This window comes from Fundulus heteroclitus, chromosome 6 (genome assembly GCF_011125445.2).
Source record: "Fundulus heteroclitus isolate FHET01 chromosome 6, MU-UCD_Fhet_4.1, whole genome shotgun sequence".
Classification (NCBI taxonomy): Eukaryota; Metazoa; Chordata; class Actinopteri; order Cyprinodontiformes; family Fundulidae; genus Fundulus; species Fundulus heteroclitus.
In genome coordinates this window covers 10,325,715-10,341,083 of record NC_046366.1, presented here as the reverse complement: position 1 = coordinate 10,341,083, position 15,369 = coordinate 10,325,715, and the positions used below count along the sequence as shown (strand labels likewise).

The window sequence follows — 15,369 nt, the reverse complement described above, 5'->3', positions numbered from 1 at the left end:
CCCACTTAAACAGACCAAAAAATTATTCAATGTGTTGCACTAACTTGGTAGCCTGCTCTGTTTTTAATCTTCACATAGTATCCCTTTTTATCTACCATTTGTGCACTTTGCTTGATGCTTATTAATAGCCAGCATCAATAAACGCAATTTAAAAGAGAGACATGTCATTAGCAAGGATTATGAAGATGGGTATCTAATTTTTTTTAATGAATGTTTTGAAGCTGTTTTCTTTGCAATTTATTGTTACCAAAGAGCAGGGTTGCCAACCTTTCTATCAAAAAACAAAGGACACATATTAGCATCCCAGAAGCCCAATTAACATTATGCAAGAACCATTCACATTGTTATATGATAAAGATGCTGAAAAATGCCTGTTCTGATTTTCATCCACAGCCCAACTACAACCACAATATATAGATAAGACTACAAAAGTTTTAGTTCAACAAACAGATGTTTTTCTTTCCATTGTTTGTAGAACGTGCACAAACCACTTGTCCTTTAAAATAATACTACGCAGACTGAACAGCAGCTGATAGGAATCATGTATAGCATCCCACTACTGACATGTATGGCAGGGATAAGTGGACATAAGGTCTTGCTTGATGCCAGTGTAGCCAAATCTAATCTGTAATCTGTATCTGATTTTCTGCTCATCAGAAAATGACATTGCAGGTAGCTGTAAACACATGGGCTACTTAAAGGACAACTAAACTTCAAATCAAAAAAAAAATTTTTTTGCTAAAAAAACTGCATACACGGATGCCGTATATGCTGTCTGCATGTCCCGGTCATTATTTTAACAATTTACTGCACATTTGTTGAAATCTTGCTTTGTGTCTAAAACCGTCTGTGTGGCGCCCTCCTCTTGTTTAACGAGTGTACTGCATTTGGATTTTGAATCAGTATTGGCACTGGCTCATAAGATATTGGCTCCTTCTCATACATGCCTCCGCGGAGAATTGTACGTGGAAAAGTCAGCTTTGCGATCTTTCTATCTATTTTCAGGTTAACGATGTATTTGGTTAGCATTGAATTAGCTTATTTAGCATTTATTTACCCTGTTCAAGTAGCCCAGACTACGCTCAGCCTTCACCACATACATTCCGCCTCCTTTAGGCACATTTTTCAAATGTTAGATGTGGGTGGAGTAAGGCTCTGGTAAGAGGGGTTGGTTATCCTTTAAGGTGTTATAGAATTTGGGGCAAACCAATTTTTCTGATCATATGTATGCCCTGGCTAAAAGGGGGCTGTTGACAACCCTACCAAAAACAAGTGTACTGTTGGACTAGCCTATTGCTGTAGACACAATTGATACAGCTAGCTGTGTTATTTCAGGGTAAACCAAGACAATCTCCAATTACCAGGAATGCATTAAGCATGGCGTTGATTACTATCCCCAGGATTTAGCTTAGAAACAACCTTTACCTTAGCTGACCAAGAAGAACACTGAGCCATAGTTTTAAGGTGTCAAACTATTAATAAAAAAAACAACATCAATGTCGACCAGAATCGAGTTGCTTTAATATAAAACAAATAAAGCAACAATTATTATATTGCTGCAGAAAAATAACACATTCATTTTACAGCAATAATGTTGTCGTCTAAGATTAGGGTTAGGGACTTGGAATTCAGCCAAGTATGACACAGCGAGCAAAGCGGAATTGAAAAACACACAGTTCCCCTAAATGTGCAGGGCATCCACCATTCAACCACAAGTATGGAGTCGCTTCAAAGCTCTAGGTTTAGTTCCTGCAGCAGCGCAACCCTAAAATCATCAACAGATGTGGGTGTGAACAACTTTAAAGAGCCGAGTTCTACCTACCCTCTGAACTGATTTCACGGGACCGGACGAGGTCGCTCTTGTTGCCCACCAGGATGATGGGGGTTGTCGGCTGGGACTCCCTGAGAAGGAGGCGGAGCTGGGCGGTGCGGTGGAAACTTCGCCTGTCAGTCACTGAGAAGACCAAGATACACACGTCACACTGCAGAGTGGACAGGTCCTACGGAGTGCAAACACACACAAACACACACAAACACACACACACACACTTGTTTATTGCGGGCAAGTATTCAGTGGATCAGGTTAGTTTGCACGCACTGAGATCCATTTACAGCCGAGCAGGTGTGGAATGTCAGGTAGACACTACATGCGACACAAGATCTCTCGCATACCATTATAGATGGTAGAAGTTTGCCCTTGAACATTTTTCTCTCCATGACACTGGAGCTACTGCTGAGCGGGCGCCAGTCATGTTTTTATCACCGTCCCCCGAGAACGCAGCACAGGCTTTGGTTAACTTGACTGCCTGGGTGTCACGCTTCACTTTGATTCTCCTGACCCTCTTAACAGTGACCACTAAGAGTCAGTGGGGGCTTCCTGTCACAGAGGCTCAATTAGTGTGAGTGGCTCTGTCAGAAACAGCAGCTTGTTACTGCCTTCAAGCATCTCTGTGCTCTCCAGCTCTCCCTCTCTGCTTCAGTCAGCTGAATTTACATAGGGCTGAATTGTGAACTGGGCCATGATGAAATTTGTACATGTCCGAGTCTGCTTCTGAGTTTGCTTCTTAGTCAAAGATTATGCAGCAGATCTAAGAAACAAAAGAAGAGCTCATATCCAGAGATCTGTAGACCAGCTGACGAGTTGCTGACCTGGTTGTTCATGTCGGCCCCTAAATTATATTACATCCTTAATCTGGTTTAGCCAAAAATCTAATATGCTGCAAATACCAAGGGATTAAGAGTTCAGAAAACTGAGATCCCGGTGCTTGCAATTAAATGCAAAGCAATTGTGGATTAAACTATGACCTCCTTGTCATGTCAGTTGGACATTCATTAAAGGTGGAATGTGCAATATATAAAAAAAAAAAACAACAACAACTGAAGTGTCATGCAAGAACAGAACAGTCTCAGTTTAAAACAAATTTAAACAACCACCCCAAACAAGGTTGCTGGGGTAAGCTGGGGGAAAAAAAGCATGATACAAACAGCAGTAGAAGAAATGTACACTTTAAATATAGATTAACCAATTAGGACATTGTTCACAAATCAGTTCAATCGGATGGTAATGAAAACATTTTCAGGGCGTAAGACACATCTGACATTGTGTTGCTGTAGAAAAGTCATATGTTACTTGCTGTTTAAGTTGCCCATATTCCCACAGAAAATCCATAAAAAATGCATAAGTGGGAACATTTTCAATCAATATCACCGTTCATAAATTCACATAATTATTTGTGAGTTTGCCAAGTGTTCCGATGATAATGTTTTACCAAATACAGTAGAGTAGTGTCTGAACTTTAGCCTCATGCATTTCCTCTGAGACTTTGGTCGTCAAGAAACCGATCCGGTTTAAGCATGGGTCAGTAACCAGTATGAAGTTATAGGTTTAAAAAAGGCTAAACGCAGTTTAAGTGCCCGAGTAACCACACTCAAAGCTAGCATAGTTATTCCTCCCCCTATCTGCTGCTGTGCACTGCCAGTGGAGTCTCCTACATTCCCTGACCTACAAGAAAAAAACAATGTGGCTGTTTAAAAATATTTCTACCAGTGGAAAACGCGATCTGCCGTTGTAAGAAAACTTAAAAAGCAACAGCCATCACTCCTAAGGTAATGCTGTTTTTGATTTATTAAACTCATTAATCAGCTAAAATAAGCTTGTTAAACTTGTGTTCCCCTATAAAGAGTATAGGAGCAAAAAGGCATAATATTCAGTAAAATAAGCACCTAAATACTTTTACCAAACATGGCTGATATTAATTCCAATTTTTTTATGTATTACATTTTTTTTATGTATCTTACTGTCTTATTACAGGGAGATTATAATCTGCACATTGATGTTGCTTATTGTGCTTATGTCTGTTACTGACTCTTTTGGTTTTTCTCAGCATGTGCGTCCCCACACATAAATAAGGTAATATTTTGGATCGTGTCTTTCCTTTAGGCCTTACTATGAAGGACATTTCTGTGGAGGATATATGTATATATGTATATATTTTATTGTGTCTGTTATTAATGATCTAGCTCCTCCCAGTGATTCATAGAAGGATTATTAATGATCATTTTCCGCAAGCCTTTTTATCTCTTTTTGATCATGCATCCTTGGATTTCAACACTATGAATGTGGATGCGCTTGTTACAACTTTTAATTCGCAATGTAAAGGTATGATGGGTATAATTGCACTGATTAAACAAAGCACTGTCCAGCACACAAATAGTCCCTGGATGAATAAGGAAATTCTTAATATGAGAAGAATTTGCTGGAAAGCCGAACGACAATGGGGAAAACTCAACGTTAGAGGTGCATAGACTTTATCTCAAGGAGAAGATCAGCTCTTTAAATGAGATGCTTAAAGACGCTCAAACAAATTATTTTGCAAACATTATTAAATTAAAAGGGAAACATGTTTCACCACTTTTACCATCTGTAAGTGTTTTTTTTTTTTCCGAATACAGATTGCAATCTCTTTTTAAATTACTTTGTTGATAAAGTTGTCACCATAAGGGCCTGTATATCTCCTGTATCATCCCCGTGTCTGGATGCTCCTTCTCTCACCTCGGATACATCATGGTCCTTTTTTACCCCAGTTTCACTGCAAGGCATATCATCTCTTCTGGGGCGAATGAAACTGTCCTCTAGGCCCCTTGGAGTCCTTCCAGCATATTTTTTTATGACTTTATTTGACTTCATTGGTTCTATTGCTGTGAAACTCAGGAATTCTTCTCTTTCTTCTGGGTCTGTGCATAGTATTCTGCCCAAACTTGGATCCTTCTCTCCCTGGAAGCTACAGGTCAATCTCCAAGCTACCATTTTTATCAACAAACCTTGAAAAGGCTGTAGCAAAACAACTAAACTGTTATTTTGGTGAAAAGGGCATTATAGATACTTTCCAATCTGGTTTTAGAAAAGTCGGCATTATTAAAAATGACCAGTGATACGGTGATGGCAGCAGACTGTGGACACCACACTGTGCTGGTTTTATTGGACATGGCATCAACTTCTGACACTGTGGATCATACTGTTCTTGTTCACAGACAGAGAGACTTGTTTGGTATTTCTGGCACTGTGTTAAACTGGTTCCCTCCGTACCTATCAGATTTTACTGTTTTTATGAACCAAGTTTACTCAGATAGAGCATCACTGTCTTGTGGAGTACCTCAGGGTTCAGGTTTGGGTCTGATTTTCTTTTGTTGTATTAGTATCCTTTAGGGAACATCCTAAAACGCCACAAAAATGTTTCTTACCATCTATATGCTGATCATATCCAACTGTATTGCTCTTTTCAACCATCTGAGACGCAGAAGCTGTCGGAACTCGGTATATGTTTGTCAGAAATCAAAATGTAGCTGTACAACAACTATCACCGTTTAAATGAAAATAAAACCCTTATTATCTCCACCGATGATGAAATTCCTGTAATCAGGCAACATCTTGCTTCTTCAACTCCAACTGTGAAAAGTAGTCTCTGAAACCTGGGTGTCCTTTTTGACAGTTCCTTATCTTTTGACAATCATTGCAAAACACTAGTTCCTAACTGCTTTTGTAATTTAAGGAATATTTCAAAATTAAGAGCATTCGTGTCACAGACTGAACTAGAAATGATTGTTCATGCTTTTATTTCTGACCATTTAGACTATTGCAATCGTCTTTTTAACTGTTTACATAAATCCTCCTCCTTTAGTCTGTATAAAATGCTGCAGCAAGGCTGCTGACTAAAACAAATAGAAGGGCACATATTACTCCTGCTCTGACCTCCCTGCACTGGTTACCTGGGCATGTTAGGATACATTTTAAAATGTTGGTTTTAATTTTAAGAACAATCAACGGTCAGGGTCCCAAATATATGCAGGATCTTTTGAAGCTTCTTTGTCTGCCTAGGACTTTAAGATCATCGACTGAAATGTTGTCGGTGGTACCTTGGACCCATTTTTAAAATCGTGTCGATCGTGCTTTTCAGGTAGTGGCTTCGAGACTTTGGAACGCTCTCCCGCTGTCTCTTTGCTGCACAGAAATCACAGTCTCTTTAAAAAAAAAATTTGAAGACATTTTTATTTACACAGGCATTTGCCTAAGCATGTTTTGCATTTTTGTGTTTTTAAATTGTTTTTGCTTCTGTGAAGCACTTAGTGTTGTCAATGTCTGTGAAAGGTGCTATAGAAATACAATTTTACTTACTTACTTATTTATTTAAAATTAAAACACCATTAAATAAACACTATAGTTGATATTATTGTAATGAACCAATCAGGTATTAATATAACTATAATAATAAAAACATATGTTGTATTCTTTGAGCAAGAAATGCACCAAGATTCAGCTGAAAATATTTTAGCAATTCCAGGCTTCTTCTTAGAAAGAAACAGTTCAGTATTGAAACAGTTACTTTGGAAAGAAAACTCAATGTTGACAGTATCGCTTCCAGCAAGGTTTTTAAAATTAGTTCAAAGAAAGACCAGAAATGTGAGACAGATTAAAAGAAAATAGTATTTTTAGTGATATTTCCAGACATGATTTTGGGTTATTCAAGATGCAAGAGAGAAAATACGTTTAGCAGATAACAGGAAGGCTGGACATCCTTTAGAGCTTTTAACTTCTATGTTTCATAGAAAATACAATATTTTGGCATTTTAGCAGTCCTTTGGAAATCTATGCTAAAACCATGCTAATAATATACGACGCTAGGGACAATATCCTTTTTTCTGTCTTTGTTATTCAAATAAAACCTATTTGTACAGTGTCTGGTCACACACAAGGTGTAACACTTTTTTTGCTTGCTTGGATTTTGTTATTCCTTATAGAGAATATACATATATGTTGAGATTTTATATATGAAATAAAACAAATTAGATTATGTTTTGAAGTTTTAAATTCAACAGATTCTGTGAAACTGGGTTGTTGTATTAATCAAGTTTATCCTATCGTGAGAATCTTATACCGGCCCATACCTAGTCCAGTGTTACTGATGCTCAGTTTGCTTGAAATAGAAACTTGGCATCAGACGACTATGTCATAACAGTCAGTTTACTGTGAAACATAAGAAAACTAAAAGACGCCCCTGAGCAACAATTTAAGATCCAGATGGCTTTCCTGTAGAAAAGCACTACAGAAAAGCAATCTGGAAATATTATATCTAGCTGGTGTATTTATGTCTTTTGGTAAAGGCAGTACCAGAAAATACACTTGAGGAAACAATTTTAGGTTTACAGATGTGTAAACTGACATTATTACAGAGTAAAGATTACATTCAGCTCATATTTACAGCTTTCTATTGTATTTTCCATAAACCTGTCAAGATTCCTCACCTACGGACTCATCAACAAGTCAAATCGTATTTCACAAGGAAATAAGGCTCTGGAGCCATAAAGACGTCTGAGAGGATCAATACAAAGGCATGTTATTTCCAACAAATAACCCAATCTGTCTGCTGTAGGTCTGAACTGTACATCTCAAGTGTTGTTAAATGTGTGTGAGAGAGGGCAAGGTCTCCGCAAACTCTCTAAACCGAGGCTCTGAGTGTGTACGTGTGTAGAAGTGTGTAGAAGTGTGGATGCCCTTGTTCCCGATTTGCTGCCCTGAAGATACTGTAAATTTCTGTCCTCCAGAGACTTTCGGACAGCTGAAAAATTCACGAGCGTCGACTCTAACCCCAGAGCAGCGAATTCACCGAGCGCCTCAGCGCGCTTTGTCTGTTTGATGGAGCGCAGGAAATGGGCAGGGAGGAGAGGAGACAGGGGGAGAGCCAGCTACCGGCCACCTGTCACCCTCTGAGAGGGGGCATGAGGAGGAGGGATGGAAATAAGAATACACAGAGGGGGATTGAGGGAAACACAAATCATTTCAAACAAACGAGTAGAAACATAGAGATCAATTAGGAGCGCGACAGAGCGCTCCAGGAGAAACACCGCGACCGAGTTAATACGTTTCGGCGTCTATCACAGACAGAGCAGCTCAGGACAGAGCAGACTCACGCTCCCTCACTACTTCTTTTTTTCTCTCGATTAAGCAGCTCCTCTCGGCTCACGGAGAGCGGGCCATCTGTCCATACGTACTCCTCCAATACACATGCACACACAGACACAAGGCTGGGGCCCACAAACCGAATAATTTAAATCATCTGTAAATATAGTTAGTCCTCGCCGAGCAATCAGGAGAATAACAGTGAAATATTTTAATAAGGAAGGACTTCATGCTGATTAGGCCGTGTTGTTTCAGATTCGGTTCACCACAAACAGTCTTCACCATGCCACAGTTACTAAATGCAGAAGTGATTGCCGCAAATTATTTTGATCATGCATCCTTGGATTCATGAAACATGAAATACTTTGCTGCTCTCAAGGTAACAGGTTGTTCTGCTTGATTTGAAGTAAGCTCGTTAAGTCTTGGTTTTGTTTATGTTGATTAACAAAAGTTAGACATGGTTCTTTATGTACATTTATTAGCAAAATTAGCTTTCCAATCCCCAGAGCAGAGACTATTGTTATTATTTAGTACAGATGGACCACTCTGGTGGAGTTATTGATCTCTTTAAAAAGACATTTGTGTTGGTTCAGATTATTTTGGCCTCATGAGAAAGGCTGATATGAAAATAATATGTTGGAAATATGGTTTTGAGTCCCATATCATGGACCTAAAGGCCTTTAAACAGTTTTAAGGAGAAAATACTTTGGAGGCTTTCTGACGTTCAGATTTTTTCTGAGTCTGCTGTTTTGAAAGGAAAACAGATTATCAGTAATGGTACATGTTTTGAATGGATTATTGTTTCATTAAGGAGTCTCAACCAACCCAAGTATGGGGACTATTTAATATGATATGATATGATGCAAATTATTTTTTAATGTATTTTTTTAATCTAGGACCGTGTTGCAGTATACACCGACCAGTCATTTTATACAGAGACATTGACTGAACACCATATCTGTCATTTCTGGCTCATAATGACCCAGTGGCTTCTCTCAGTTGCATTCCACCACATTCTATGGGTGCTCTATTGGACTGAGATCTGGTGGCTCTGGAGGTCATTGAAGTAGAGAACTTATTAATCCTTTATTAATCACACCTGATAAAGTTGACGGTACTATAAAAATAAAGGTTTCTGTAAAAAAAAGTTTCCTTTATATTTAGAAATGTAGTCAGGAAAACAAAACGGAAATAAGGAAAGGGTAAGGATCTAAAATTACATATTGTGGGAGTCCTTTTTCCACTTGAATTGGCTCATTCAGATAACCTAGACACATTCTGCCGTGTAAACTATTGAGCTTTGGGCGGATCGTAAAAGTTATTTGCAGCAGATGTTTAACCATGAACACGCTGTTAAATTTCCCATTCAAACAAGGGAAGTACCATATTAGGACTCTATCGCCATGACAGTATGACTGAATTCCCACAAGCTCTATCTAAATCAGGCATGGGCATCAAGGGCAGTAAGGGTCCATCTGTTTAGCCAAATGTATTATTGGCAAGAGCATGCATACTTGGAAATACTGTAAAATAGCCTCCCCATTCATTGCAGTCCAGCCACTTCTGGGACTGCAATAAGGGAAAAAAAAAACGTTCTACATATTTTTCCACTCTGATTTAGACTTAATTAAAATAAACAGAACAAAGTGGCGACAATTCTTCCTCGAGTGGACTCACCATGAACATGGTGGCTCAGCGATCTGCATCTGTAGGCCCTCACAATCACAGCTTTGTATTCAAATCAAAATGGCTTTAAATTTGGCAGATGATTGCTGCTTGAGGCCACATCCCAAAATAACTCCTCCATATGCTCCATGTTTTTGCTCATTATCTCTCTATCTTAGTAATGGCACGAGTTTCAGAATCCTGGTCTCCACTGTTGATTTTCAGACAATCAACCAAACATTAATCTGAAGCTAAATTACATGGACGCCTTTCAGCCCTTTTAAAAAAAGCTTCACAATACAGTCATAAAAACCCATACAAACCAATGCTTTCCAGGACTTACTGTTTCTTTTACTAAAGAAACATAAATATCTTTTTTTTTAAAGAAGGATTTTTTTAAAGACTCATGAGCAATATATTCCACTGTTTCTGCTGATGTCAAAAGACTGCAATTTGCTGAGCCTGGGCTACCCCCAGCAATTTCAGCTCAGATGCAGCAACTTTTGATGCAAAAAGAAATGTCAGAAAACCTCAGGCTAGTCCTGCTGCTTTGGGTGTCAAAATCAGACATGATTGTACAAATTTGACATGTATGGTAGCCCTGCAAGGAAAAAGAACAACTTTGACATACAGAACATTAAATGGATAAATACAGTTTACAAAAAAAAAAAAAAAAGGAAATAAACAAAACAACAAAAAAAGCACAGATGCTGAGATCAACTGGACAAGAGAACAACTTATTTTGTAATGCTGATGCACGTTTTGAACCTCCTCAAATGTAATTACAGTACAACCACAAACTCAAATGCAGTAGAAATGTTTGTGATAGCCCAACACAAAGTAGTGCATAATTGTGAAATGGAAGAACTAGGACGTGTAGATTTTATAACCAAACTCTGCTTTAAACTTCTCAACAACTTTCTTCCTGTCTGTCTGCTGTGTTCCTTGGACTTCATGATGTTGTTTTTTTATGTTATTTTATATTTTTCTCTAACAAACCTTTGAACACAGAACAGAACAGATGGAATTATACTGAGATACAATAAATTTAGGTGGATACTAGGTAAAAATCAGTATACTTGCAGAATTATTTGGATGATGGCGATTTTAAGAGGCTTTTTAGATTTTCATTTGTAGAAAGAAAGAAAAAAAAACGTATCCAAATTTATTTGGATAACATCCAAATAAACTTCACTGAGGTTTGGGCTGTAATGATACAAAATAGTTCCACAGCACTATCGCTTCATGAAAGTATGACGTTCAGTGCAGTAAAAATGTTCGAATACTGAAGGGGAGTATGGAGCAAAACAATGCATCTCCTGTGCCTGACAGCGAATACTGGACCTGGAGCTCCCAACTCAATAACTCTGAGTAAACAAACCCTGGGCAATTTTATTTAAGGCACTGCAGGTAAGTATCAACACAAACCTCAACGAACCACTCAGGTCCGCACGATATTTCAATGCAACGGTCTACGCTTCGGTCAAAAAAAAAAACAAAACAACCAATGTTTTGTTCTTTATTGCTTCTAATTACTTCCTCTTCAGTTAAGGCTGCATTCAGTGTGGAAAACAAAGGCATTTTCTGCGCTGCGATTAACTGCTTATTCTCATTAGCATATTCTCTGACATAAAAGCCAGTCATTACTGTGACCCATGATGTATTCATATGACTGCACTGCTCACGCACATTAGCATGTACCTAGAAAAACACTTAGCCGCTGGAGTCCAACACAACATTCGGGACCATTAACATTAAGGACAATGAATCACCTATGAGACATAATTTGCATAACACGCTGTGGCTGTAATAGCGCTCAAACTATTATTTTGTCTGATTGTTCGGGGGGGGGGGGGACGGGACAAAAACAACAAACACCAGAGCCCAGTTTGACCCTTTTTGGGGAAAGTGCTTGAGCGTCCATGTGCAGTATACATCTGCCGTTATACAACATACAGCTCTCTGCCTGGGAAACAGAGCCAGACTGATTGCAATCTATTGGCTTTTAAGCTGTTTGCTTTGCAAAACAAGATATATGAGTAAAGCAGCTTAGGGCCTCTACATGGAAACAAGAGGTCAAACATATCCCCACCTGCCTGCACAAACATGGACTCGCATGCACCGATAAATACGTAGGCGCTCCTACTACCATTTAGCTTTATCAAAAGCAAACACCTGCACTTTGCGCACGTCTGCTGCTTTGGCTTGTGATCTATCTGTAAGTCTGACTGGCTGTCAGAGCGGAGTGAAAGACCAGGGCGATCAATAAAGACACAGGGGCGATGAATGGAGGGATGCAAAAAAGGACAGGAAACGAAAGCGAGGGAAGCGAGAAAGGAGCAGAAATATAAAGAGGGAGCAGAGAACATGGCTATGTGGCAAAGGCAAAAACCCGACGACAGCATGACGAAGGTCTGTGAAGATGGAACGCTGAGCGAGTGCTTTTCCTCTTTTTTTTCGTGTTTTGCTGCAAAGAGACCAAGCTTCCCACAGGAAATGCATTACTTAGGTCATAGCTGCATACACTGCATAGGCAAAAACACACATCTGGTCATGCACCAGCGCACAACAACCGACCACCAGAGACAAACAACTGCTGATTTCAACTGACATGACATCACAGCACAGTACTGTACAACAACGCACACTGCCGCACACACCGCGTCAACCATCCACCTCACACAATCATATGGAGCATGCACCTAGGCATGGCGCAATAGTCAGTGTTTTTTTATGACCCAGATTCCAGCTTTTCTATGTTGGCATGTGAAGCCTCCAGCCTGTCCATTAGCAAATCCCTGAATCCCTGTGCGCCAGTCATGCTGTTCACGGCTGACCTCTGACTCTCATATTTAGGGGGGGGGATGAAAGAGGATTTGTTTCTTGGCAACAATGAAGTATAAGTATTAAAAGAATTACTTGAACATAAAATTAAATATACCGTGGCATTTTAGGCAAAGCATCGTAGTATTTGTTTGTTTTTGCAGGGAGTGGCTTCAAGAAAGATATATATCCTTCACATATCGAAAAAGAAAGGGGAAAACCATTAAATCTTATTCTGCTCTGTATTACTAACAAGAGCCCTTCAATTGACAACATTGTGTTGACTAATAAAAGCTGTAGCAATGTGTATGTGTGGTGGTGGCCTGTAGTATACATTTCAGTGAGTGGTCTACATGAGCAGTAAGGTGCTAAACTAATAAAGTGCATTTAGCCATTTAATTTCGATGCATTTGGGTCGCTGACTTACAACATCTCTGCATCAAATCAATAAACGTAAACAAGTTGAACACGCGTACTGCTGCTTCGATTTCCTCCTTTGGCAGAGGGAATGAATAAAACATCAAGCCGTTGGAAACCAAACGTATGCAAAGATAAATCTGATTCCATTATCATGGCCTGTGTTATTAAATGTATGTGCTTGTTTTATTTTGCATAATGAAACCTGACACAGTAGACGTCGGCAAGAAACCACGTGCTAATGCCAGCAACCCAAATGTTTTGGCTAACTTCCAATTTAGTATTGTCTACAGCAGAGGTTACCAAGCTTTTCAGCAAGAGACCCCCCAAAATAACAGTGCCACTGACTAGTCACCCCATTTTGGCTGGTTGATTATAACAATAAAGTCATAATATTTTGAAAATACACTAGTCAAATTTTGAATAAAGTAGTATTTTTATAAGAACTCTTCCAAAAAAAAAAGTGCAGCCTTTCTCCTGCGTAAAAATCAGGGAGGTTGAGTAGCTTATAAAGTACCTTGGTACGGGTTTCACAAATACAGAAATACAAACTCTTTAGCACATCAGGATCAAATCATCTCATGACCTCCTGGAGGGTCCCGAACCCCCACTTCGGATTACCCCTGGTATAGAAGATTAAAAAAGACAGTAGCTGATATATAATCATTTACAATAATATCAGAAGCCATTTCAATTGGTTTTCATCCCTTCCATATCACAACCCACTTCTTATCAGCATAGCAAATGTATTGTTGATGTCTTACGACTATAGTCTTCTTTATATACTGGATTGTTGGTTTACATCATTTATCTAAAGTGTTTAGTTTGAACAGCTAAGACAGTCACAATCCTAATTTCTTAGAAGGGGTGTTCAACTGAGCCCAGTCCTGGGGCCCTGTCTTTTAATAATTGATCCTCTCTCCTAAGGCTTCAGTTTCAGCAAACAACACAGTACAGTTTACAATTCCACATACACAAGTCCAACTTTCTATGGAGGCATCTATGAGACTGAGACACTTTTATATCGCACAGCAGAGTTACTGATGTCAGTTTTTCTGGGTGATGTCACAATATCCTTTTAGCCAATACTGATTAAAAATTCCTATGCCGTTCTCTCGTTAGACATGAGGAAGGCACCACACAGACAATTTTAGACACAAAAGCAGGATTTCCACAGATGTGCGTTCAATTGTGCAAAGAATGACCAGGACACGACCCTATAAAATATCCATATATACAGTTTATTCTCAAAAAAAACCCCAACAACAACTATTTGCCGGTTAGTTGTTATTTAACTGCTATGTAGACACAGCTGTACCTGTTTGCCGAGATCAATTCTAATGCTCCTGCCTATTGTTCCTAAAGACTAAAATTTACTCAAGGTCAATAGCACTAAAAAATAAATTTGTTGCTCTCTGCCTACCCATTCTAAAAAGCTCAAATCACATTCATCCATCTCTTTCTTTCCAGAATCTCATTCTCATCCTTGACAGCACTCAGTCTTTTGAAAAAAAAACATCAATACTCTTCCTTACCTTCATTTTTACAACCGCCTTTGTCAATTTCTCACACCAGTTTCTCACCTCTCATCCATGGCCTTGTCATTTCCTGCATTAATTGTCACAGCTTTCTCTCGCTTTCTATGGTTTACATCACAAATCCTTCCGCAAACCTCCACTGGTTCAGAACTCAGCAGCTCACATTATCACCAGAACCTCTTTCAGTGAACACGATACTCCAATCCTCAAACAACTCCTCATCTCCTCCTCATTTCCCAAGCTCCATAATCAAACTCCTTCATACCTCTCTGAATTGCGCCAACCTTATATGTCATATTCTGTTCATCTTCTTCTGTTTTCCAGCTTCCCACACCATCTGCTAAAATATCCACAGTGGGCTCCAGAGCTTTCAGCCATATGATATCCTGTCTCTTCAATATTTTTCCTTCTTTCTGCACAATTGTTCTTCAGTAACTTTAACTTCAGTACCTTTAAAACATCTCCTTTTTGGATTGAATTATCTCACAGGCGTGGAAAAATCAGGGCACTGTTATATATTCAATCTAATGTTTTTATCTCTGGTTTGTAATTGCAGGTAAACAACATAAATTACATTTTTATTTACGAAACAATCGACAAAATTTGTATTCTTACTGCAGTTATTCTCAAAATAACTGTAGTAAGAGACTGTAGTATCTTTCAGTCTCCAACATTGGTCTAAAACATTCATCCATTTGTCACCTTCAGTTATGAGATGTTTCAGGGGTTTCAAGTCGCGTTTCAAGTCAGAGATCAAGATCTGGGATTTGACTCGGTTCAGACCTTTCCATTTCTTAATTCCCAGTCAGTGAATTTCCTGGTTATTTTTTTGCTTCTGTTTTTTTGGATTATTGTCATGTTGCAAGGTCAAGTTCTTTCTCAGCTATAATGAGGCTCAGGTCCTACTACTGCAAATCATCCTCAAATCATGACACTTTCAGTTTTCAGACTCAGACTCAGAATCAGACATAG

At 38.9% G+C, this 15,369-nt stretch overlaps 1 protein-coding gene across 1 annotated transcript in view; it reads right to left on the bottom strand.

Annotated features, from left to right (window-relative positions):
- The window catches only part of rem2 (RAS (RAD and GEM)-like GTP binding 2), a 62,391-nt gene that overhangs the window by 17,524 nt on the left and 29,498 nt on the right, over positions 1-15,369 (bottom strand). Inside the window, exon 4 of the mRNA XM_012851905.3 lies at positions 1,823-2,000. Coding sequence (XP_012707359.2) covers positions 1,823-2,000 — 178 coding nt within the window. The remainder of the gene's footprint in view (positions 1-1,822; positions 2,001-15,369) is intronic.